Below are 23,589 nucleotides of genomic sequence, written 5' to 3'. Positions count from 1 at the left end.
TGTAGTGTATTCTAAGCTAACCCGTTGGCTGCCACCCATTTTTCTCCCATTTTTTTTTGTAGTTGTAGGGACCGGCGGCGCTGTTCTACCCCTAGGTTGATCACCTATTGGGGTAGGGCAGTCGCCTGCGCCTTCGGGCGCATTTAGGCAATGCACCAGCAGGGCCTTCTCTTTGTGGATTTGATGGTGGAGTAACCCGGGGTGTGCATTCCCATAAAGGCCTCCACCGTCAAGTCAGCCCGGACTTGTCGAAAGACAAGTCCCCCTTGCATCGTCTTCCATCTGAAGCGATGGTAGCAACTGTAGAGAGCAACCTACGGGTTGTAATGGCTTGGCAGCCAACGGGTTAGCTTAAGTGTTTATGTATGTATGTATGTATTGTATTGTATAATGTGCAATGTATGTATTAAATAACTTGTAATGTAAAACGTGGTGGAATTGTGGGTGGAGGTGGGATAATACAAAACCAATTCCAATTATATCTTTGTGTATTTATTTTTAGTATCTAAGAAGCAATCATTTTTAAGTCACACTAGCTCGAACCGTTACTTAATGGTCGACAGGCAACAACACAAGATTTTGACTTGCAATGCAAATTCCACCATCCACAGCCTTTGTAATGTTCCAAGCCTTAAAACTTCTGGAAGTGGAAACAGACGTTCTAAGTATTCACCACTTAAAAACACTTTTCGACTCCAAATTTTGCGTATTACTCCGTCCTGACATTTCGGTAACTTCCACAAATTCCATCTAACTGATTGGAAAATTAGTTCAATAACTTTCAATTTCCAATTTAATTCAAATTCACCAAGGTGCAAAGAAAACACGTTGAACAATACATGTGTTGATCAGCCTTTCAACTTATATTCTTGCCCCTGGAATGCTGCTTTCTGGAACATTACTCCAACATACATCGAACCCATTCCATCTGAAAAGAAAAAAAAAAGTATTTATTAGTATTCTCACAATGTATTACGGGTAAGATTTAGGTGGAAGAAACTGAGGTGACACTCATTCTAACAGCGCAATACCTTAAGATGCCCTATTTCTCGCAACTTTCCTTGTGCAATTTGTAAACAAACTATTCGGGCTCTGCCTTCAAAGATAACGCAGCAGTTTGTCTGCCAGTGAACAAAATTCTACTTAATTAGCAACGGCTTCTTTCCCTCCAATGTTTACGACCAAAAGATAAAATAGCAAATTCATCACACGACGTGGAACAATAACAAATATACAAAATCGTTCAGAACTATTAGCCAGTATTTTTTTAAACACATTTCCAAAAATTCGACTTTTGCAATCACTAGTTTGTTAAATTCGATATTACCGAAAAAAATGATGAAACAGAACGACGTCTTTAAAATGTGTTCCAAAATGGGCACAATTGTTACGTAAGTACAAAAAACAAGTAATAAGAAAAGCCAATGCATCGCCAAAGGATCACATACTACGTAAGCTAGCGTTATAAAAGTTAGTTCGAACATTGGCAATCTCTGCTTTATCAGAAGGACAAACAATGAACCACTTGTAGCTGCTGGACTTTCTAATGTTTGAACGCAGCACAACGTTCTTTCACTACCCAAGACGCAAAGTGTTAACTTCGAATGGTAAATAACTGTACTGCCCAAAAGCAAATCTAGAACCTTAATAGTCTAACCTATTCAAGGACAATTAGTAAATGATATAGGATAGACAAAATACTCCACCTTCAAACATTTCCATGTACAATACTTTAATCAGTTCCATGTTCGATGTGGATAGATTTGTTGTACTTTTGGCCTGATTAGACAAGTATGTTCCATAAACAGTGAGCAACCCAGGATTCTGAAGTTGAATGGAGAAAAAAATTGTGATCCTATATTTGCCAATATACTAAAACAAAAGAGTTGAAATGTTAAGGATTATTTATTTTCATTCTTACTCATTGATGTTCTTTTCAACCAATTGCTGACAACTCAAGTCCCTTGACTCAAAAACCTCCATGTAATTAGTTGTTCCAATACCTGAAGCAAAAAAAAAATAAATGAATAAATTCTTTCGTAATACTAAAGCTATAATAAGGCCAAACGTTTCCCATTACATGTGTATAGGTCAGACGGCAGACTCATAATGGGCCATGCAATTACTGTACCCTATTTCCTGACGTAGGCAAGAGATACAACATCAAAATTACAAAGATTAAAAATTTTGACAAAGTCTTCAGTAAGCAAGAATGGATTAAATGTTTACCATACTAGTGAAAAAATTTTACGCCAAAAGAAAACGCATTTCATCAATCAATTTAGGCATTCGTGCGTACGACAAAATGTTTTCTAAGATCAATTAAATGACGAGTACGTTAAATTTGGACAAAGTAAGATGGAAATGCATTTTCTTTGTTGGTCAGTGCAGAGTCTGTGGGGCCAAAGAATTACAAGAAAAGAAGGCGTATTTAAGTTGCAAAAGACCGGACAATACGTCAGAAGATGATTCGTGACGAAGGCTACATCCAAAATGGTGAATGAAGGACTTCAGACCAATTCTTACCCGCGACGTTGCCAGATCGAGATCGAAAATCTTAAATCTAAAAAAGAAATGGGCGATTTTAACGAACGACACAACATATCCAGAGAATTCTAGATTGCAAGCAACATAAATGAAAATATCGTTCAAATGGGTCTTTTACCGAATAGGAATAATTATACTCGCCTTACAGAGAAAAGTTTTATTTGTATGGTCTTGGAAATTTAGTTAATAACTAGTTAATTTTTCGCTTGTACACTGTTCAACATAAATTCTGGACAATAAGTCAATCTGCATAAATTTTAAACCATAGAATTGCTTTATTGAACTTTTGAATTTTACAAGGACTCGTTTGGGATTAGAACACAAAACCTTCGGCATACCACGCCGGTGCTCAACCGAATATCCACGAGTCACACAACATTAGTTTCCCCGTTTGCCAGTAAATTAAAGGGAACTTGTTCACATTTGCAATAACATCTGTAATATTAAATTGAAATTAAGCAAAAATTGAAAAGAAGCGTTTTTCTAATCGACATTTTTCCATTAACCATATACAAATTATTTGCCCATGTCAAAATATTGAATGCGTTTGGAGCCAGTAGCTAACTTATTAAATCGTTTATGAAAGATCGTTAGAACGTCAGTAAACAGAAACTTCATATATAAAGATCCTCTATTCTGTCATTCTGGTGAGGTTTGAACCACAGATTTCCAGCATCACAATTCCATGCTCATCCATTAACCCAATCTTCATGCATGATGACGAGCAATACTTTGATGTTACAAAATTGAAAAAGAGCCAGATAAAAAATAAGTCCGACAAAATAAGCCCGACTTTTCTTTTTTATTTTATTTTAGAAACCTATTATAAAATACATGATTTGGATTTGAAATTCAATGAAAAAGTAAAAAGTCAAGTTCATTTTGGGCTTAGAATCAAGTTATATTCCGTTTTTTTTATTAAAATCTAAATTTGGCAAACTACATGATTTCGATTCATATTCGTTTTCTAGGTGGACAGCCAGCACCCTAGACATTTACAGATACTGTCTCAACGAGAAGAGAAGTGAGAATACAGACAGTTGTTTTGACCATCCATTTCTTGACTATATCTTATTGAAATTCTTGTCGTTAAGTTCTTTTTGTCTTTACTGAAATTTTCTACTATGAATAGCTTAAGGTAAAAAACATATATGTGTGCCTATTTGAATAATTATCTGATTGAAATCACAGTAAGAAACAAATGTAAGAAACCACGAGTAGCTGGAAATACTTAAGAGGATGTAAAGTGCAAAGCCATCTTGTTGCATACCTTTTGTTTTGATGTCAGGACTCTGTGGCCTTGGACAATCTTACTCTTCAATTTAGGCTTTACTACATTCAACTATGCCTTTATATTTCCTCAAATTACTGTTGGAATGAGGTAAGTGATTCATTATTGCTTAGTGATGCTTTACAGTTTTGTTTTACCTTGTCTTGATTGTGGTGATGCAGCACTTGATGGTCATCTGCACAGATTTTACAGTTTATATCTTGTTGCAAAACACTGCAAATACTATATAACAATTCATCACCCCTGTGTGCCATCAAGCAGGACTTGAAATGTAACATGCTAAATATCACTAGGCAACCTTGAGCTATGTTTCCCTAACATGAATGTCTAATCAAAATGAAATGCGTCATCAACACTTCGAAATACGAACAACGCTACTACAAAACGTTCAGATTTTGCTTGCAATCTTCCTCTCATATTGGAAAATCTACTTTAAAAACTGTCGAACATTTGAAGATGGACGTCTGTGTGTTGCCACATAAGCAGAATTAACATATCCCTATTCAAGCTTTCAAGGTGAAAATTACATTTACTTTAAACTCATTATTGGTTAACGAATTATGAATTTGACTACATACACTAAACATTTTCTATTGTAACGTATGGCGGATAAAACAATTTGCGGTTGAATTTTTTTATATGGAATTAAAGAGACAAAACCATGTGAATGGTTCTGTAAAAGTTTTCTAGTTTAGTAATCAAGACTGGAAATGTCATCATAGTCATCTCCGCCATATTCTTCCTGCATGCCAAACGGCGGATACATGCCAAATTTCGACCACGGACTCACCACGTTGTTAGAATACATCATGTCGTAAGGGTTTCTCATCATGGGATAGCGTGGCGGAAGGACGTAAGGATTCATTGGATTGAACGACGATCCAAATTGAGAAACACATCGACCCCTTCGAGTGCCATAATCCTCAACGAGGAAATAACTACCACGTCTGCAAGGCCCACGTGTGAATGACTTATAACAACCGCCTTCGGAGTTTGGTGTTGACTTCCAGTATATGTGGCGCCCGTCACACTTGCTTTCCGGGCAAGGCGAGGAGCGGCAGGTGCCATAGCCGTTGGTATCCGGCTCAAGCCATTGACCATGATCACAAGGACCCTATATCATAAATAACACAATTTATACATATAAAAAAAGTGTAAGCAAGTGTTTCGATAAGGAGAACATCAAGGACATACCGCTTGCCATTAAAAGATCTAGACAAGAAAAAAAAAATACCTTGGCATAGATACGGTGGCACCTATCGTCTCCCTTGAATAAGAGCTGATTACGATCGCGGCATTGACACATGCCATTTGTTCCATCAATATCAGTGAATACTTTATTTAACGGGCACGGGCCTGAATTCGTCATACCAGTCTCCCACCTGTAAAAGGAATGAAGATTACCCTATTTTCAAATTTTCCATCGTAACATGTTTTTAAATTGATACCCCATGGAGACAGGATAGCAACGCTTAGACTCGTCGTAAAAACGATAATTGGGTGGGTATCCATAGCAAGGCCTTTTATAAAATTAAAGAAAAGGTAATTTAGCTGATGTTATTGCGTAAAAACATGAGACCTTTGTGGAAAGCGAACGGCACATCCGCCACTCATTACGGAATTTGCTGCTGCCACTCCGACTTTTCCAGCTGACATGCAACCGTTCCAGGGATACGATACCAAATTGCCGCACGACGGACGAGTTATTGCCAAACTCGAATCGTTCACCTGAGGAACGAAAACTTCGTTGCGATGGCAAGGGCCTCGGTTACCTCGCTGGCAGAAAAATTTCCGGCCGCATCTGAAACAATGCAGTAACATCAAAGCCGGAAATAATAAAAAAAATGCATTTTACAAGGTCCGTTTACACTTCTGATTTGAGAAATTTTCCAGAAGTAGACGACGACGTTTCAGCTAAAAGTTTGTTGTCTTGCAACGGCTGGTCATATTCATCAAAGAGCATATCTTCATAGTCGTTATAAGAATTGGGACGTTGTTGATTTGGACGGGGTGCTGGAGGACGCTGTGGAGGTCTTCTTCCAGCATCCAATGGTCCCATAACGTTAATGTTGTTATCTTCCGGATTTAGATTCAAACCTAATGCAGACATATCGTCCTTGAGGCGAGAACGATCAACTGGACTGGCTTCAAATCCCAAATCCTGAGATGACTGAAGCGATGCGGGATTCCGTCTGACACCAGAAGTTAAATCGTTGGTGGCAGCTATGGGCGACGGCAATGATCGTTGAGAACTGGAAGGTTTTCTGGCCGAACTACTCGATGGAACTCTTCTAGAACTGCTGGGTTGTTGCGCTAAATTCCTATTTAATGAAGCTTTGCGCGACTTGGGCTTCCTTGTCGTTGACGATGCTTCAGCCAGGACTGCAAACGACACTAGAATCACCACGACGCACCACCAAAGTTTCGCCATCTAATTTGAAAGGAAAATATGCGAATATAACGTATGAGAAAACAGCGATGTAAAATAGAATAAGCAATCGAGTGTACTTTGTCCTCTACAGACACGACTATGAGGTAGATTATTGCTATAGGGGGAAACGGAGAATGAGACAAAAAGAGCCGGTCACCTCTACAACATTCAAACCACTAGATAGTCTATTCAAATAAGCATAGGGAGGGGGAGTCGAAAATCACGTACCGCCAGATAACTCACGGGACCGTATAGAGATATCCCAAACAAAACGAGACATGGCTTACGAGAAAAAACACGGAACTAAACGCCCAGGTGTGAAAGCTTGTGAGACCCCTCCCACCTGCTGCCCAACGTGAAAATTAAAAAATAAAATTTTGACGTGGCTAGCTGGTATGCCACACATTTATATGAGGGAGTGCAAAGACCAATGCATTTGGTTTTTTCTTCTAGACTAGTTTCACATTCCAAGGGATAATTTCAAAGCGACCTCATTTTTTTGTCTTTTGTGTACAAAGACATAATACCTGAATAAGCTGCTCCTTGTATATTTCGTCAGGCACCGGTATTGCTCACCACGATTTATTTCCGACCAGGGCCATAATCTTTAAGATTAGATATTGCGTCTGCGCTCGTTCATACTAAATAAATAATACAAGTATGTGGGTAACTTTACTATCTAAAAACAATTCTCGCCTACCTGCTCTCCCAATGTTTCGATAAGACTTTTGGCTGGTACATTATTATGTCCTTACGATTGAGTTTTTAATGTAAACTATCAACTCCATCTCGAACTCTAATTTCACAACGTTGCCTCAACAAGGTTGCTTCATCGCCGCCAGAGATTGTAGTTCATAAGCAAGGTATAGGTCCCGATGAGGAAGGCGATAAAACAAAACGGGGCTCGAGCGATACGTTGCAACCCACGCTTTTCTACTGCATTAATTCAGATTAGATGGGCAACGCAAATATAAAGATAGACAAGTTGATCGTTACCCGTTTAGTGTTATCAGCAATTCTATTCTTCAAAATAGGAAAACAGTTGAAATATAATGCAATGGGCCAATCAGTTGCAACGTTAGTGTGAATCAGTATCGTTGGTAACAAATCCATTTCGAAGCTGAACAATACCTGTGAAAGGAACAAGGGAAAAAAGTTAGACCGGTTTACGACCAGAAAATGGCGAATGCGAATACTGATATGCACATCGCCGTTGTGATAGTTGTGACGAGCCTTTTGTTAATTTGCTCTGCAGTGGATTACCCCACCGATGATTTCTTCTTTTCTGACGAGCCCACTGTTTACCATATCGACGCTCGTAAGAAGATAACAATGGTGTTAGATGAAGACCCCAGATTAGAGGTTATTTTCGACGATACTGAAATGGAAACTGAAAAAGATGCTCGAGGCTTGGAGCTTACCGGTGGAAGTGGGTCTGGAAGTGGAGCAGGACCTGGAAGTGGGGCAGGATCTGGAAGCGGATGTGCGCCCGAAGAAGGAAGCGGAATGGGGGAATACATTTCCAATTGTACCTGAAAGGAGAACATAATTGGCTAATTGGCTAACAAGAAGAAATCAACCACGCTGATGTGAAGTGTGCTACCTTTTTCATATATTCAATTCCCGAAGTTTCGCCATTAGGAAATTCCGATGCAATTTGTTTCACAAGCGTTAATCCCATATTTTATCACTGCCTTCGTTTGTGAATGACTAATACAATCAAACGCTTAAGTTACGACAGGAAGTAGCTTACTCACCGGAATATTATCGAAGCTACGCAATTTCAGGGAGCGCCAATCTTGTAAACGTCAGCTAATACAGTATGCACAAACGGAAGTTTATATCACCTGGCGATAGCCTTATCATTGATTGCAATCCTGAAAATAAAGACAAATAAAATAAACGGGTAACGTAGAGAAACGGTTTAATCAGTTCGACAGCTGCCGCGACTGACAGTTGACAGCAATTAATTTTAGTTTCTGCTTACATTGTTAAATAATTACAAAACAATACGTTAGAATGGTATTTACTATTAAAGTTGTGTTGACTGCCGCTATGGCTCTCAGTTTCGTTATGCAGATGTTGCTTATTTGCTCTGCGAATGCTAATCCCATCGAAGAATTCTTCTTCGTTGATCAACCTAAGATTGTGGAAAAACGTTTTGTTGAAAAAAAGAACTCTGGATCCATTTTGAACGCGTTGAAGCCAATATCTAACGGTACAGACAGTGAAGACGAGGGTAGTGGTGTAGGGCCCCAGGAAGGTAGTGGATCTGAAATTTTTGAAAATAGTGGGAATGGCGCTATTTCAACACCTGTTGAAACAAATACTGAGCTGCATATTAGTAATTTGCCACAAGAGACAACTGCTATTCTACAATTTACAGACCTTACAGGACTAATGGAGACAACTTGGGAAGAAGAAACTATTGTAGGTAGCGGGGATGGTGCTATTTCAACACCTGTTGAAACAAATACTGAGCTGCATATTAGTAATTTGCCACAAGAGACAACTGCTATTCTACAATTTACAGACCTTACAGGACTAATGGAGACAACTTGGGAAGAAGAAACTATTGTAGGTAGTGGGGATGGTGCTATTTCAACACCTGTTGAAACAAATACTGAGCTACCTATTAATAATTTGCCACACGAGACAACTGCTATTCTGCAATTTACAGACCTTACAGAACAAACGGAGACAACTAAGAAAGAAGAAATTACTGATGGGACATCAATAATGCCAACTGACTCCTCTGTTACAAAGGGACATGAAAGCAGTGACAAGGAAACCACTCTGGAGGTGTCAACAAGCCTGGCTGAATCATCTAAAACAGAACACAGTACTATCACCCTTGGTATACAGGAAAACATCTCGAGTTCAACTGAAGATCCAAGTCAGCTTAGTACTCAGTCTGAAGCAATCCTCCAAACTTCTATATGGGAAGAAACAGAAGGAGAAGCTTTTTCAACTGGAATGACAGACTTCAGTGCTAGCACCATAGGTACAGAGGAGCCCCATCCCAAGTTGGTGTCTATTCAAGTGTAAGTACTAAGTAGCCTCATTTTATATTCTAATGTGATTTGTTTTTACATAATTGGAAGTAAGAATTTGTTCAGGTGTCGAATTGTAAACAAAAAATATCAGTTACCAATCTGATTGTAGAATAAGAGTCTTGGAATTAATACGTTGAACTGTGGAAGTAACTCTTAAACTGAACAAGAAACACCGTGCATAGGTGACCGCGAAACGCAGCGTTGTAATGTCTTTTATTTTTAGCTCATGAAATGCTTTTCTTCAGCTTGCAAAGTTGCAATTAGTATTTACATTGCATCAACTTAAATCACTAACTAGACATATTTTTATGCCTTTTTATTTTTTTAAATAAACAATTTCCTGTTGTATAAACATACATAAAAAAACAAAGGTGAGTCATGAAGAACAAGGGAAGAAATCATTCAAATCGCTTGTTCTCTCAACGAAAGCTTTTATTATTTGACGTGTCAACTGTCAAAGTACTAACAAGAACCGGAACAAACCCATACTATTTTCAACATATATACGCACCTCGTTTCTTAAATTTCTTTGAAATGTTATGGGTTTCGAATATTTCTTATCAGCTAACAGCTATGCCATAGACTTAACGTCAACTGGTGCCACACCTTGGCAACACGTTGCCAGCTGGGAGACGGCAGCCATTAGTCTTCTGAATTAGAGATAAGCAAGCTCTGTTTCACTAATAATGTGCTACGTGACTCAACGTTTTTTTGAGAGGAAGGTTGCTGTCACTTCCGGATCAATTGTCAAACGTTTTAACACCAAACATTTATCAATGCACTTAATAAAGGTGTGGCAAACAATTCTACTGTCTGGCCGGAAGACGGGGTCCCTGCCAGCCGAACGAGATCCTGGTTGAAGACATCAGTAATGACACTTTGGAAGCCTCAACACATTGCTCTGCCTTGTCCAGCTTTCCTTGGAGGGGTTGCATGTTAAGTGTCAATGAAGAAACTGCAGCTACCACCTCAGTTGGCAGATGCAACTTGAAATCGACGAAGCAACCTTGTAGTGGATATCCATCCAATTATCGTTTTCATCCCATCACGAAAATGTGTCGCCCCACTTCAAAATCCACAGGGTATGTAAACAGAATGATTAATAATCAAAATTCTACTGCTCTAATGTCACGTTCGAAATGTTAACATGTCTTGCCGTTTTTATCCGTCGCTATGTAGGAATTGGTTGGCTGACGAATGCGGTGACGATCAAGTTTTAATCGGCTTCAATCACAATTTAGGCTCATGTATCTGTCTAAATAAAAAGCACCTGGTTTACACGGGTGATAACCAATGTTATCAACCCTACATTCGTGGGCCCTGTAATAAAGGAATGTGGCTAGTGCCATCTACCCGACGTGAAATGGATTGCCGCATTAGTCCTTGCCCGGTAGATCAAATCGACGGCAAGCATTTCTACTGGAACGGAAATTTTCACGGTCCCGCTGGCTGCTACCGCTCCAATACCCGTGGACCTTGCCCGGAGGGAAGAACTTTCATCGTCGATAACTACGTCTCGGGTCACGCTCGTTGTGAACGTGACGAAAACGTTTAAGTTACATCTTAATTGCTTGCTTTTCTTTTCGCAAGCTTTGGCAATCAACCAAAAGCATGCATTCTAACTATATAAAATTCAACAACAATTACATGAAAAAAATAAACCACAGGTGTTTGAAAAATCGTTTCATTGCAAATACTACATTTTTTGAATCACTAAGTTACCTTCTCAAATCCCAAGATCCCCCCCCCCCCCCCTATTTAGTTGGGATTTGAATATTTAGTATTAAAAAGAAAAGCGTGCGGAGGCAGTCTTCGACGTGAAAGCCAAGGCTTGCGTTTGAAAAAATGGCGATTCAAAATATTTCGGATGAACCGTTTGAAGACTCTTCTTCATCCTTTGAACTATTCAACGACTCCGATGTCTTGGGTGCAACGGTAGGCGATGCAGAGGTGTCCTGGCGATTCGAAGGGTCGTAAACTGGATAATTGGATGGGAGCGATGACAATGAAGGCAAGGATGAAGAAGCTGATGTTTGCGAAGTATAGGAAGGCGATGAATAAACAGGGGAAGGACTGTAAGAAGGAAAAGAAGGCCATGAAGCAGCATATGATGGTATTGCTGAATAAGGATTGACAGTGAACGGATAAAATGGCGAACAATTTGGTTTGTTTTGACAAGGATTCGGATAGAAGGGCTGAACTTTGGGCGCATTGCACGGCGGCTGGTTACACATGAGTGGCGGGGAGTGGAATGGAATCTAATGAAAGCAAATGTTATGTCAATTAATACGCTTAAATTCTCAAGGTTTTAATAAATAATACCATGGGTGGCTGAATTGGTTGCATGGGTTGTCCGCACGGTTGTGCGGAATTGCATTCGGCTGGACTACCAGGTTCCCCTCTAAGACCCATCTCACCAGGTAAACCATTCAAACCCGGTAGTCCTAATAGCAATTTAAAATTGGATAATGTACCAATCAACACATTCAATTACGAGATTTATTTTACCTTGTGGTCCAACAGGTCCTTCTAGACCCGGTGGTCCTGGGGGTCCTGTCAAATGAAATAAGTTAAGCTCACGGAGTACCATTATGGGATATTAACTTACCCTCAGGACCTGGTGGACCAGGGGGTCCCATCATACAACCGGTCTATTTTCAGCAATTAACGGGAAAAATTTCATACAAAAAAATTTCTTAATTGGTTAAATAGCTTAAGCTAAATTTATTTAGAGGGTACCTCTCTTTCTTCTTCGACCATTCCACCGGAGCAATCGTTCATGTAGTTCCTGTTGGGAACCGCCATAAAATCTAAGCCAAATCATTAAAAAAAAAATTGTACTTCAGGGATTCTGGGAAAGATTTTAAATGTCAATTACCTTCACATTGTCGATTAATGTCCATCAGACGCATTCTCATGAAGCGAATGACATTCCTTTGACGCATAAGTTCCGCTTGAATGACGGACAAACGACGCAGGGCCATACCGGAACCGAATCCGCCAACGTTAACTTCGCTGTAAGGGCAGGGCTGCGCTTGTGCAGCTCCGCAACCTTCCAGACGATCTTCCAGGTAAGAGATGCGTTGCGCAATCTTTTGCGGGATTGGCATTTGTTCGTAACAATCGTCGGGAATTTCTTCGGGCATTACAAACTGATCTTCTAAATTACGTAGACGAGATCGATATTGTTCTGATCCTTGCTCTCTGGACCAGTTGAACAAGTTTTCTTGAGCAGCTCGTTGCTGGAGATGTTCCATAAAGAGCAAAGTTTGAGCATTTTGTCTGAACCAGCTCAGATCTTTGTTAACGAAGCTGCTGGGACATTGTTGGCCGGTTTCACCTAGATCCCCAGCTGGATCTCGTAACGTTTGTGCTTGAACCTGTATAAGACAAATAATTAAAACGATCAGTACGACCTTTTGAATGGAGAGAGGACGGTGCATTTTGTTTGGGTCGAGTTCAAGTTGCTTCCGTCTTGCACGAAGACATCCAGAGAACTGGCCGCGTGAACTGTTGGTTACTTCGTGACTTGATCTTCTTTTCGAATCCAAAATGTTACCAGTCGTTTTTCCCCTTTTTCCGGCCATCTGTATTTCGGTAAACAATTAACGACAGTCGGTGAGGGTGGCTTTTTTCGGTTGCTACCGGGGTAAACTCTGAAAATACCTTCTAGAATGGGTTCCGTGAAGGTCTAGGATATATAAATATTTACAATGAACATGAAAGAAAAGCGTTTTTTCCCCTTCCTTTGTTAACGGGAAAAAAGCTCCAACAGCTAAACTTTATTTTGAGAAGAATTCCTGATCTTATACCGAAGTTTTCGAAAATGAAAATAACCCTCGGCCGCCTGCCTTTCTCCCGCGTGTCATGTACAAAGTCCAGCCCAACATCCCCATTTTCAAATATTTATACAAGGAGGAATTCTCCCTGCATTTTCGGGGCTAATAAACTTGTACATTAGAAAAACACGACGTCTATACCTTAGAAATGGAATGTACATCTTCAAAGTAATGCATAAACACCCATTAGCGGGAATTCGATAAACCCAACTGGAATATTTAACTTTCCGGCCAACTGGAGTTAAAACAGAGTAATTAAAAGATTAAACAATCGAGATAAGGAGCTCTTCGTTAACCTAAGATAGTAACACGATAACAGCAACGTTCTGATGCGATAAGAAAAAAAAGCTAAAGCCTTTTATAGTACGTCTTGCGATATGTCAACGCAAAGACTCTAGTGCAATTTAAGTCATAAACGGTATACTCACACGTCAACGAGGGCAGGAACTGGAGGTATCTGTTGTTTACCAAATGGCACTGTTATTTCTGCGGGGTAGATGTCTCTTCGTTGTCTTATTTTCGTTTGTCCTCCTCGTTGTTATGGCACTGATTGCAACACGACATAAAGATGTTTCATCAGTCCTGGATTACCAGCCCTACGTACGCTTCTTCTTGCCTGATGAATCTGTTAATGTCAAAATCGATTGGAAAACAGTAAATATCAACTCTTTGACACCTGAACAGATTATTGAATACCTGATGTGGACTAATCAAACGTCGTGTAAACTTTCACACGATTTTGGAGGTAAAATGCTGAAAAACCCAAGTGGATTTGACGGCCAAAAAGCTGTATGTCTTGATACAGAAGTGGCGCCCAAAGCGGGTAGTTGCATTGTTTATTCGTTCGGCATTAACAACGAATGGTCTTTCGACGAAGCTATGGAAAGTTATGGCTGTAAAGTGTTTGCATTCGATCCGTCGATGAACACTGGAAACCACCAACACAGTTTAGGTGTCACATTTTATAATTTCGGCCTCTCCGGGAAGGACGAAGTTGACATGAGAGGGTGGGATCTGAAAACTCTTTCATCTATTTACTCCGTGCTAAAAGAAAAAAACCAACATGCAGATGTAAATATCGATTACCTCAAAATAGACATTGAATCGGCCGAGTGGGAAGTCATTCCCGACATTATTCGTTCAGGAATGCTTGCCAAAGTGAGACAACTGGGTGTCGAATTCCACCTGTCTCGCAACACAGATTTATATGATTTTTACTGGAAATTCGATATCATCAAATCAATAGAAGACGCAGGAATGATACGTTTCGATTCCAAATACAATCCTTGGTTCAAGGGGAAAATGCCCGCCATGAACAACATCACAGAATCTTTAGGATACGAAATCGCATGGTATCAAATTCTCCCATAACGCAAATTGCTCTAATGTTATCAAACAATGCATCTAATATGTTACGTTGATCATTAACGGATTATAATTGAATAATTATAAGAATATTTTACCTCGCGAAAGACATTCTCACTGCCTCCATGTTGCTGCAGTCATTTTCCAGTGAACAAAGATTCGTCTGCAAACAGCTGATATACCTACCTTGTTTTGTTTCACTTGCAAACAAAGAAATAAAACTCAACCAACGTTAAACTTTTCTTTATTTGTATTTGTATCGAGGAAGTAACCCCAAGGAGTGATTGTCGTGTTACTATTTAAGGAAAAATGAGGAAATGAGCAACGAAATCAGTAGTCTACTAATTGTGAGCGATGTTGCAAGTTCGATGGTTAACCATAATCGAAGAAAGTGGAATTAAAGTATGCTGAAAGTTGGATTATTATTATTTTGTTGTTGTTTTAAGTCTAGTAATAAGAAAGGACGAACACAGTAAAGCCCATCAACATAAAAATCTTCCCACTAGCATCATTAACGATACTACCTACCGTCAGGTATTCGGTTTTAACCGTACATGTACTGTGACTTGATGGGATAACCCGTGTTACAACCGGTAGGAGCATTGCACGGGGAAGGTCCCGTGAATGACGTAAGAGGAGTTCCGTAATAGCACGGCCCGTTCTTTTGCTGGCATCCGACTTGAGGTGGGCAAACGGAACCGCACGAAGAGCCGACCGGTCCACCACAACACAAAGGTGGAGTTTGAGTTGGTGGATAAAAGCACGGAGGCGATTGGCATGGGTATGGGCACTAGATGAAGAAAAGTAATCTTGAAACTGTTGATCAATTAATATGCTTAATTTTACCGGTTGGTTGCAAGTTGGCGTTCCACCGCAGCAGCTAACTGGAATCTGTGGTGGCGGAATTTGTGGTGGCGATGGCGGTGGCCTACATGGAGGAGATGTTGGAGTTGGGGTTTCGCAAGGGCTTGCAGGAGTACCTGGGACACCAGGAACACCTGGGGTGCCTGGTTCGCCTCTAGGTCCACGTGGGCCGTCATTGCCTGGTTTGCCTGGTCTGCCCGGAGTTCCTGGTTCGCCATCACTACAAGAGCAACTACCAGGGTCGCCATCATTACCAGGCATGCCGGGATTTCCGTCCCTTCCGGGCGGACCTAAACAGAGAAAGTCAATGTATCGTCGGGTATCTTTTTGTTTGTGTTAATCCGATTTATTACCAGGGGGGCCCATGGGCCCAGCTCCTCCTGGTGTTTCACACGCTGGAGGTCCCGGAGGACCAGGAGGTCCTGGTGGGCCGTAAACTGGTGAAGTGCAAGTATTACAACTTGGGCCAGGAATGTTGCAAGGTGTCTGGCAAGAGGGAGGGGGGTTGCAAGGTGTCTGGCACGAAGGAGGACTGCAGGTTTCGTATGAACCTAAATATCAACAAATAAAAATCATTTGCGCTTTTAATAGAAGTGACTGGTTGTGGGAGGTCAAAGAATCAAACAAACATTTCGATCTTGTGTAAGATAAAAAAATGCCGACCGTAATTCTAGACGGCCATATTTTTCTGCAAATTGTAGAAGAAATAGCGCCGTCTAGGCGGGGCATCCAAAGATCAAAACTTTAGGTCAGGACATTTAATTAAAATCCAATATGGGGAACATCAAATGATTCAATTAAAAAGGATAATGTCCAAATACTTACGGTCACATGAACTGCCGGATTGCGACAGGACGAGAACTTGAGAATAAAGACGCTGGATCATAAGTCTTTGGCGTTTAAGTTCGGCCTGCAAAACAGCAATCTTCTGCCCGTAGAATTCGCAATTCGTGTTACAACTTGTAGTTCCGCAGGAAATGGATTCTCCACAACTAGGCATTTCGATCTGAGGCATTTCACAGCCTTCGTTCATGGAACGTAATTCATTCAGACGTGACTGATAGTCGTCGGATTCCAATTGGGACTGCCAATCATCATTACTGGAGGCCTGCTTCCGCATGTATTCCAAGTAGAGCAAGTTCTCGGCATTCTGGCGGACCCAATTCACGTCCTGCCTCTGATTGCAGGGAATTTGCTGCGATGATTTGGGCGGCGGAGGAGGATAATAGGAGGTGGCGGATGCCAACGCCACCAGGCACAAAATTAGAAAACACTTCATAGCGACGGTGATCCGTTCGCACTGACTAAAGCCTTCCTCAATGTAACACGCAGCTTTTGAAGGATTGATGGACACGAGGCGACACGTGGCATACGGTTTGCCCAAAGGTTTCTGGAAAGTCCAACATGACCGCCGCCATCGCACGCGCTTGCCCTTCCTCTAGATAACCTCTACAATATTGTAGAGCTAAAATGATCCCGTCGAACTGTTGACCCGCTTCATATTTGTGTTTATCATCAAACACTTGTGCTCTTATTTCACGTCCGGCCTTGGATTTGAAAACAAATAACAACATTTGTCGATGTAGAGCGTTCCGTCTGTATAGTTAAGAAGCCATAAACATATGGGATCAACGTAATACCTCGCACGATGAAAACGGCCTCCAGAAGAGGCATGTGTGTATACACAATGATGAGATTTCTTCATCGTGGACACAGAAACCGAAACGGAAATGCTTTCGTATCGTCTGGAACTGTCTTCGTCAGGCCTGTCACGATTACAAATTTTGGAATTAAAGAGTCTGAAGGCGGTTTTAATGAAATCTAATACCTATTCTGGCCTGTCTCATTTTTTAAAAATGAAAACATGGAAATCAATGTTTATCTTTCCATAATTTATCCAATCAGCACGCTGCGCAGTATGAGCCCTGTTAGGTTCTTTTCACAACACGAAGGCGTGTAGCAATTGGACTATTTCGTCCCACATTTTGTCTACGAAAGAAACCCTTTGAACTCTGTGGACAACTTTGAAAAAAATATGATTGTATCTTACCATACGATGAAATTGGGAAACAGCCCGTCTCCTAAAAACATTAGTTTGTAATTAAACAATTAATTACCTTGAATTGGCTGTAAGATGCGCTAGCCGGAACCGAAAAGTGAGACCATTGCTGTGTCATTTTACCCAACTTTGGTAGAAGATCCGAAATTCTGGTAAGGCCTGAAAAATCTCCAAAGTTTTCTCTCGATCCACCAATTAGCATAATATTTCTGTAATTTTTTAATTGTTGTTAGAAAAAGGATGTTGTATTAGTCTTACCACAGATGGACCTGGCTACAAAAGAATAAGCTATACAGGATGACATTCACTGTTTTACACGGAATGGCTAAAATCAAATCAAGTTCTAATAATCATTTTTGATTAGCAGCTAAAACAAGTAAGTGATTAATCAAACCCAAATGAATAATGAGTAAAACTATTTCGGGTTTTACCAGTTCTATGCAGGATAATGGAATACGAGGGCTACTCTGTGCTAATGCTTTTGCAATCAACCAATCATGTAGTTGGTCTTCGTTGTATAAGGGTTGCAATCGTTGGTGACGCAAGGAGCTGGTGGCGGATAATAACATGGCGGCGATTGGCAAGGATACGGACACTACGTAAAACATAAGCAACGTGTTAATTGTTTTCTTTAACAAAAAAAATGATTAAATTAGCATAGTATTACGGGAGCGTTGCAGTTCAGCGAACCACCGCAGCAGCTTACTGGAACCTGCGGTACTTGAACAATTGGTTGGCACGGTGGCGTCACGCAAGAGTTCGTCATGCCAGGATTACCCGGAATTCCTGGTGGACCTGGAGGGCCAGGTCGGCCGTCGTCACCAGGTTTTCCAGGAGTTCCTGGCTCACCATCATTGCAAGAGCAAGTGCCCGGCTCACCATCCATTCCGTTACGGCCAGGAGTTCCATCTCTTCCGGGTGGACCTAAAGAGACAACCATCGGATAATGAAATATGATTTTTCCATAATTTTTGAAGCTTCTAGTCAAATACCAGGTGGACCCCTAGGTCCCATTGTTCCAGGAGCTTCGCAAGCCGGAGGTCCTGGAGGGCCAGGTGGTCCCGGAGGACCCTGGGGTCCTGGATATCCTATACCAGGACGACCTGGAATGGCTGGTGGCTGGCAAGAACCGCAACTTGGCCTAGGAGTGTTGCAAGGTGTCTCACAGGGAGATGTTCCACAAGGACTTTCGCACGGAGAAGGTCCACCACAAGCTAATCGAAGATGGTTGAATTTAAAACTTTAAAACATCGAGATTTAAGACACAGCTTACATCCACACGAGTTGTCGTTTTGCGAGAGGACGAGGATCTGTGAATAAAGACGCTGGATCATGAGCCGTTGACGTTTTAGCTCAGCCTGGAACGCGGCAATTTTCTGTCCATAAAATTCACAATTAGAGTTGCAGCCGTTATTTCCACAGGGCATGGATTCGCCACAAATGGGCGTTTCTTCCATTGGGGGCATGCCACATCCTCCGTTCATGGAACGCAGTTCGTTTAGGCGTGTTTGGTACTCGTTGCTTTCCATTTGCGATTGCCATTCGTCGTTTGTCGATGCCTGTCGTCGCATATATTCCAGGTAGAGCAGGTTCTCGGCATTCTGTCGCACCCAATCAAGATTCTGTCTCTGGCTGCAGGGAGTTTGTTGCGATGATTTGGGTGGTGGAGCAGGATAGTTGGTAGCTGCTGCCAAAGTTGCGAAGCACAAAACGAAAAACAACTTCATGGTGACCATCGATCTGCTTGAGAATGAAGCTCTTCACATGAAAACTCATGCCTTTATATGCTTTCGAAGGATACGGTCAAAGGCTGGAAAACTGGCATCCATAGCGCTGTGAGTCCTCTTAATTGCCTATGGAAACGGAAATATTCAACAGGGGTAGGCCGTTTGACTTCAAAGATAACCTTTATAAAACGACTGTGTAAATATTTCTCAGTGATATTTCGGCTCTAGGCCCTGGAGCCGGATGGAACTTTATGAACTGTTGACTGCGAGAAAATTGATCCATTTCATGCCCGATGTTTATCAGTATAACTCTTGATACATTCCAGACCTTGGAAAGAAGACACACAAACAAAATCATTCGTTGCGTTTATATGAAAATGAAGATAAAAATGTCGAAAACAAATACTTAATGGAAGAATCTATGGTCCATTTCCAGCATTTCGTAACCAATTTCGACAAGGGATATTTAGTCCTGCGTTCAGATGATGTTTTGCTAGGGCTGGGCTTTCAGTGAACACATCGTCTGTCACCGATCTTCAAGGCTGTCATGATGAAAGTCCTGAAAAAGCTAAAGGCGGGCATTGAAAATGAAATGTAATACCAATTCGTACAAACCACGTATGCCTGCCGACTGCAGTTGGCTTACGCCTTCGATTACATTCCTATCAAGAAGCTGCTTTATTTTCATAATAGACGGCCTAAATGAAAAGATTATTCATTAAAAGAGATATGAATAATCAAGATAATTGGTGGTCTAAGAACAATCCCGATTATATACGTTGGCCAATGACAACGAGACATTAAATAATGCAACACGTACGTAAGTATATGAGCCTCATTTCAGTTACATTTTTAATTAAGATGACTTTTTCATTTAATAATTAATGGTTCCTAATGGACTTGTTGAAGAGACAACCCAAATGAGGATTCCCAACATTTTATGACAACAAAATTCACGTAAATCATTTAGATGGCTCTTATTTAATGAACGGTACTGTTATTCTACATTGCACCTGTAAAGAAAGTCCAAAAGTAACAAAAAGAATCAAGTTTGATATTACCCAAAAGTAGACAATGAACTCACATTGATGAAGGTTGAAAGGTAACATACAGGCTTTCTGTAATTGCCAACCCTGCTGATGTATACATGCATCGTAGAAGAGCGTGCAACACCACCCGAACAAACTTTCACGACAGAAAAGCTTAATAATATGAATAACAAGCTTTATCCTTGCTTGTTTTCCAGAAGGGACTGATTCCACATTGTGTATTATTTTGCAAGACATCTTTTAGGCTATGGCATGTGTATGGGCGTCAATATTAATTGGATGACGTCTACCGAGAAAAGTCTTTGAAATGAAACGAGACATTTTAACGTCTAATTATGAAAATGTTCTAATGAGAACGGTAATACGATATCAAATTGTGTAAGCCATAGTGATTCTCGTGCTTCTGCTAGAATTCTAAACAAGATGGCAGACGACGCAACGAGGGTTACGAAACACCAAAAGAATATTTAGACGTCCTTGTACCAGAAAAGAAAATAATCCCCATTTTGTGGGTATAAATCATCGACACCTAAAGCAACAAAAATGAAATTTCAACTAAAATTGTAGAACACTTATTTTGAAAAAAGAAAAACCTGCTGGTGCGACGTAATGTGGCGCAATAACCGAAGGCGGATTGGCAGGATCCGGCATGAATGGCATACGAAAGAGGAGCCAAAAATGAAAACCAATATACTGATCCCGGTGACCTCCAATAGTGTGTATATAATGTCCGTTTGGCCAGATAGAAGCAGAGAATTCAAAATGGGGATCGGCTTCGGCTGCGATTTTCATGGCCTCGTAGAAAGAACTGTTGACTGGGATCGTCAATTGAATCGCATGAATCTCTGATCGATTTTGGCCGATCCATATCTACAAAGTATACATAATCAAGACTGCATTTTTTTTTTAAAGACAAGAGTATTTTCAGTTTACGACGTAAGTGAAACGAATCTTTTGAGAAGGATCGCCGCCTAATGGCCCTGCAGATGGAATGGTTGAAGGAATAGTTGAAGGGCTCTCAGTAGTGGTCGTGTTCAGCTGAGCGGTTTGATTAAGGTTAGAGCACTGACTGTAAAGGAAACCATAACCAGGTTGGGTTGCCAATGCCAGCAAAACTTCGCTAGTCGTAAACAAATCGCCAAAAGAGCCATCTGACTTTTGTTGGCTCCTGAGCCAGTCGACAGTCAAGTCTGGCCTCCATGCGGGCAAACTTATTGGTTTGGATGATGTTTGCTCGTTGAGCAGTTGGCCAGGGATTTTCAAAGCTTGGATAGCCAACGCTGTTGTTGCAACGTTATGTTCGAATGAACCATCCGTTTGTTGTTGGGCTGCGATCATTTTCAACGGCTGTTCCAGAAAATCTTGTAGATGGCGATACTTTGGGCTGCTCTCGTACAGACAAGACGTAGCCAAAACGACCATGGCCAGTAAATCTAATACATCAAACCAAACGAAAAAAGAAAAACATAAAACTTTTGTTGACCTAAAAAAGAAACACACCCGGAGCTAACACGCCATACATCATGATTAAGTTTTGACGGCGAGATGGAATTAAGCGAAAGTTAATGACCAATATACATTCGATAGATCTTGAGGGGGGTGAAGTAAATAGGATTGTTTACCAATGTTGTGCGTCTCGGAAGGCGACTGATTGATGGACTCGAGAAGCTTGACTACGTGACGCCGCTTGAGATGCCCGCCTCCGGCACAAACGGCCAGAGCATTAAAGGCGAACGTGAAAGGCTGCAAAAGGGCTCCATCGTGGTCTTCCTCCAGGGCCATAATGGGCGCTGCATGAAAAAAAAAGGGATATTAAATAGTAACTCGTTATGATCTTTTTATATCTGTAGCCAGCTGGAGGCGAAAGAAAACTTTTTACCGAGGATATCATGTCCATAGAAATCCCTCGGGTTGCGGCACATGGCTGTTAAAGTTAGTGCAAAAAGACTGCGACTTGGCTCCAGGGTGTTTGCTTGTTCCTGCTGCGGAGTTGATCCTTGATTCCTTTTGATCGGGGAGCGAAAGAATAAAAGTTCAATTTTATGCACCATTCATAATAGATTGGATAAAATGCAACTCGTTCAATTATGGAGAAGAAAGGCAAAAAAAAAAAACCTGAGGAGAAAAAGGAGAAGCTGAATATCAAATTGTTGTCGCAGGATCAATCCTTGCACACTATTGGCATCCCAGTTGACAGACGTCGTAGAGCCGGAACGATCAGCACTGACCCGCAACAGGGCAAGGAGTGCTCGTGGCGTATCTACCCCCCAGCTGCCGGATTGTTTGGACCGGTCAAGAAGCCAACTGGCAGACGGCTGGATCAAGTCATCCGCCGCCATGGTCAGAATCGATCCAGCAATGTTTTTGTTTTGCGGGGCACCTACAAATACAATACTGCACGTTATAAAAGCCCAAACAAAAAAAAAGGAAATAATACAAATGATAAATCGATTGTTTTGCTACTTTCATGGTGGTCGGTCGAATCCGGCCGCGGCTTATATGGCCATGCGTCACTTGGATCACAAGTTTTCTTGGAAACGTAACCCCCTCCCCGAACATTTTGCTTCCAGCTCTCTCCGTGTCTGCCGTATTAAATTACAAAACTATACTCTGAGGAAATTTGTTTCAGTTCCCTCGTCGCGTACCATGCAACATGAAACGCGCCTTTGAGGTCCTCCCCGTTTTAACATTTCAAAAGATGAGATGCTGTTCATTGGTTGCCGTTTCACGTCACGCCAGTAAATCCCTTACCATGATCTCCCGCTTCGATCGTTGTTCTTTCCTTCCGCAAAATTCAAAACTAACGCCAGGTTTCCGGCACACAACTCGAAATCACGCTAATAAATACGAACCATATTTTGCGGGCCAACCCTATCGAGCGGTTGTCATCGATTGATTTCGTTCACGATTCACTGAATTTCCAATTTAAATAAAATGCTTTTTGAAAGTACTTACCCATTACAGCGGCCGGAAAGGAGGACAGATGACACAGGAGGAAGGAAATAGTTACGAAGCAAGTGGCAATATTCATTTCTCCAGCCGGTTTGCAGTTGGTCCTTCTCCGTGTGAGATCCATGATGCAGATGCGGAGTTGCGGTGAACGACTGATTTCACTCCTTCTTGTTTCTAAAAGTCGGTTCGTCGAGTGACGAGCATCGAAAAGGCTAAGATCTCCAACTGAGGCTTTTTACTTGGGAAAAGAGGATCAAGTGAAATCAAGTCAATGTAGAAAAAAAAGGGGAGGAGCTTATCGATCCTTCCTCGGTTGTCTCTAGGATGCGCACGTGCGCCGTTAAAGTCGACGATGGTGACGAAGACTTGACGATTTTCAAAAGAAACTCGGCGCAAAAATGTTTTGTAT

The 23,589-nt window shown here is 41.2% G+C and overlaps 7 protein-coding genes and 1 long non-coding RNA gene across 9 annotated transcripts; 2 read left to right on the top strand and 6 right to left on the bottom strand.

The window, feature by feature from the left end:
• Positions 1 to 470: 470 nt before the first annotated feature.
• On the bottom strand, positions 471 to 2,507 carry LOC130704133 (uncharacterized). The gene is made up of 6 exons (XR_009004873.1): positions 2,415 to 2,507; positions 2,081 to 2,139; positions 1,922 to 2,003; positions 1,707 to 1,824; positions 809 to 928; positions 471 to 754 (listed from the first exon to the last, which is right to left on the bottom strand). It is a non-coding gene; the product is annotated as an uncharacterized LOC130704133 (long non-coding RNA).
• A 1,814-nt stretch (positions 2,508 to 4,321) lies between these two features.
• Positions 4,322 to 7,388, bottom strand: LOC130704131 (uncharacterized). Of its 2 annotated transcripts, none has more exons than XM_059496484.1 (6): positions 7,266 to 7,388; positions 5,707 to 6,269; positions 5,418 to 5,639; positions 5,287 to 5,358; positions 5,073 to 5,220; positions 4,322 to 4,952 (listed from the first exon to the last, which is right to left on the bottom strand). In XM_059496484.1, exons 1-6 carry the CDS (start codon positions 7,380 to 7,382, stop codon positions 4,530 to 4,532), a joined length of 1,545 nt encoding a protein of 514 aa, XP_059352467.1. In that variant the 5' UTR covers positions 7,383 to 7,388; the 3' UTR covers positions 4,322 to 4,529. The 2 variants fall into 2 exon arrangements, with proteins under 2 accessions (XP_059352467.1, XP_057381592.1); XM_057525609.2 differs by lacking the exon at positions 7,266 to 7,388 and adding an exon at positions 6,347 to 6,489.
• Positions 7,389 to 8,253: 865 nt separating this feature from the next.
• On the top strand, positions 8,254 to 10,897 carry LOC130704129 (serine protease nudel-like). Its single transcript, XM_057525607.2, has 3 exons — positions 8,254 to 9,313; positions 10,117 to 10,407; positions 10,505 to 10,897. The coding sequence occupies exons 1-3, from the start codon at positions 8,289 to 8,291 to the stop codon at positions 10,878 to 10,880; spliced, it is 1,692 nt and encodes a 563-aa protein (XP_057381590.1). The 5' UTR covers positions 8,254 to 8,288; the 3' UTR covers positions 10,881 to 10,897.
• Positions 10,898 to 11,074: 177 nt separating this feature from the next.
• Positions 11,075 to 13,319, bottom strand: LOC130704066 (uncharacterized). Its single transcript, XM_057525547.2, has 7 exons — positions 12,992 to 13,319; positions 12,204 to 12,912; positions 12,065 to 12,135; positions 11,934 to 11,976; positions 11,834 to 11,878; positions 11,648 to 11,769; positions 11,075 to 11,583 (listed from the first exon to the last, which is right to left on the bottom strand). The coding sequence occupies exons 2-7, from the start codon at positions 12,910 to 12,912 to the stop codon at positions 11,179 to 11,181; spliced, it is 1,395 nt and encodes a 464-aa protein (XP_057381530.1). The 5' UTR covers positions 12,992 to 13,319; the 3' UTR covers positions 11,075 to 11,178.
• A 215-nt stretch (positions 13,320 to 13,534) lies between these two features.
• LOC130704070 (probable methyltransferase-like protein 24) lies at positions 13,535 to 14,752 on the top strand. Its single transcript, XM_057525552.2, has one exon. It carries the CDS (start codon positions 13,636 to 13,638, stop codon positions 14,533 to 14,535), a length of 900 nt encoding a protein of 299 aa, XP_057381535.1. The 5' UTR covers positions 13,535 to 13,635; the 3' UTR covers positions 14,536 to 14,752.
• Positions 14,753 to 14,757: 5 nt separating this feature from the next.
• Positions 14,758 to 17,570, bottom strand: LOC130704068 (protein enabled homolog). Its single transcript, XM_057525550.2, has 5 exons — positions 17,511 to 17,570; positions 16,219 to 16,831; positions 15,747 to 15,944; positions 15,376 to 15,683; positions 14,758 to 15,319 (listed from the first exon to the last, which is right to left on the bottom strand). The coding sequence occupies exons 1-5, from the start codon at positions 17,568 to 17,570 to the stop codon at positions 15,074 to 15,076; spliced, it is 1,425 nt and encodes a 474-aa protein (XP_057381533.2). The 3' UTR covers positions 14,758 to 15,073.
• Positions 17,571 to 17,675: 105 nt separating this feature from the next.
• On the bottom strand, positions 17,676 to 19,264 carry LOC130704069 (cuticle collagen dpy-7-like). Its single transcript, XM_057525551.2, has 4 exons — positions 18,726 to 19,264; positions 18,445 to 18,666; positions 18,120 to 18,376; positions 17,676 to 18,047 (listed from the first exon to the last, which is right to left on the bottom strand). Exons 1-4 carry the CDS (start codon positions 19,186 to 19,188, stop codon positions 17,940 to 17,942), a joined length of 1,050 nt encoding a protein of 349 aa, XP_057381534.1. The 5' UTR covers positions 19,189 to 19,264; the 3' UTR covers positions 17,676 to 17,939.
• Positions 19,265 to 20,431: 1,167 nt separating this feature from the next.
• LOC130704065 (uncharacterized protein CG3556-like) lies at positions 20,432 to 23,319 on the bottom strand. The gene is made up of 7 exons (XM_057525546.2): positions 23,184 to 23,319; positions 22,344 to 22,608; positions 22,108 to 22,232; positions 21,851 to 22,018; positions 21,162 to 21,661; positions 20,822 to 21,098; positions 20,432 to 20,757 (listed from the first exon to the last, which is right to left on the bottom strand). The coding sequence occupies exons 1-7, from the start codon at positions 23,302 to 23,304 to the stop codon at positions 20,696 to 20,698; spliced, it is 1,518 nt and encodes a 505-aa protein (XP_057381529.1). The 5' UTR covers positions 23,305 to 23,319; the 3' UTR covers positions 20,432 to 20,695.
• Positions 23,320 to 23,589: the final 270 nt, after the last annotated feature.

This window comes from Daphnia carinata, chromosome 8 (assembly GCF_022539665.2).
Source record: "Daphnia carinata strain CSIRO-1 chromosome 8, CSIRO_AGI_Dcar_HiC_V3, whole genome shotgun sequence".
In the NCBI taxonomy this organism is placed as follows: Eukaryota; Metazoa; Arthropoda; class Branchiopoda; order Diplostraca; family Daphniidae; genus Daphnia; species Daphnia carinata.
This window is presented reverse-complemented; position numbering and strand designations above follow the sequence as displayed.

Bases quoted from the DNA above. Each gene is read 5' to 3' on its own strand.
- LOC130704131 (XM_059496484.1), bottom strand. From the start codon at position 7,382: ATGGATTTGTTACCAACGATACTGATTCACACTAACGTTGCAACTGAT. The intron at 5,640-5,706 runs GTAAACGGACCT...GCATTGTTTCAG, and splicing joins AAATTTCTCAAATCAGAAGT to ATGCGGCCGGAAATTTTTCT. The intron at 4,953-5,072 runs GTATTTTTTTTT...TTTATGATATAG, and splicing joins GCCACCGTATCTATGCCAAG to GGTCCTTGTGATCATGGTCA.
- LOC130704129 (XM_057525607.2), top strand. From the start codon at position 8,289: ATGGTATTTACTATTAAAGTTGTGTTGACTGCCGCTATGGCTCTCAGT. The intron at 9,314-10,116 runs GTAAGTACTAAG...CACTTAATAAAG, and splicing joins AAGTTGGTGTCTATTCAAGT to GTGTGGCAAACAATTCTACT. The intron at 10,408-10,504 runs GTATGTAAACAG...GTCGCTATGTAG, and splicing joins CCCACTTCAAAATCCACAGG to GAATTGGTTGGCTGACGAAT.
- LOC130704066 (XM_057525547.2), bottom strand. From the start codon at position 12,912: ATGGCCGGAAAAAGGGGAAAAACGACTGGTAACATTTTGGATTCGAAA. The intron at 11,977-12,064 runs GTACCCTCTAAA...TGCTGAAAATAG, and splicing joins TGGTCGAAGAAGAAAGAGAG to ACCGGTTGTATGATGGGACC. The intron at 11,584-11,647 runs GTATTATTTATT...TGCTTTCATTAG, and splicing joins AACCAATTCAGCCACCCATG to ATTCCATTCCACTCCCCGCC.
- LOC130704070 (XM_057525552.2), top strand. From the start codon at position 13,636: ATGGCACTGTTATTTCTGCGGGGTAGATGTCTCTTCGTTGTCTTATTT.
- LOC130704068 (XM_057525550.2), bottom strand. From the start codon at position 17,570: ATGACACAGCAATGGTCTCACTTTTCGGTTCCGGCTAGCGCATCTTAC. The intron at 16,832-17,510 runs GTAATTAATTGT...GAGGTTATCTAG, and splicing joins CATCTTACAGCCAATTCAAG to AGGAAGGGCAAGCGCGTGCG. The intron at 15,320-15,375 runs GTAAAATTAAGC...TTCTTCATCTAG, and splicing joins CGCCAACTTGCAACCAACCG to TGCCCATACCCATGCCAATC.
- LOC130704069 (XM_057525551.2), bottom strand. From the start codon at position 19,188: ATGGTCACCATGAAGTTGTTTTTCGTTTTGTGCTTCGCAACTTTGGCA. The intron at 18,667-18,725 runs GTAAGCTGTGTC...ATCTTCGATTAG, and splicing joins AAACGACAACTCGTGTGGAT to CTTGTGGTGGACCTTCTCCG. The intron at 18,377-18,444 runs GTATTTGACTAG...TTGTCTCTTTAG, and splicing joins GGGACCTAGGGGTCCACCTG to GTCCACCCGGAAGAGATGGA.
- LOC130704065 (XM_057525546.2), bottom strand. From the start codon at position 23,304: ATGGATCTCACACGGAGAAGGACCAACTGCAAACCGGCTGGAGAAATG. The intron at 22,233-22,343 runs GTTTTTTTTTTT...CCCGATCAAAAG, and splicing joins CTTCTCCTTTTTCTCCTCAG to GAATCAAGGATCAACTCCGC. The intron at 20,758-20,821 runs GTTTTTCTTTTT...TTGTTGCTTTAG, and splicing joins ACATTACGTCGCACCAGCAG to GTGTCGATGATTTATACCCA.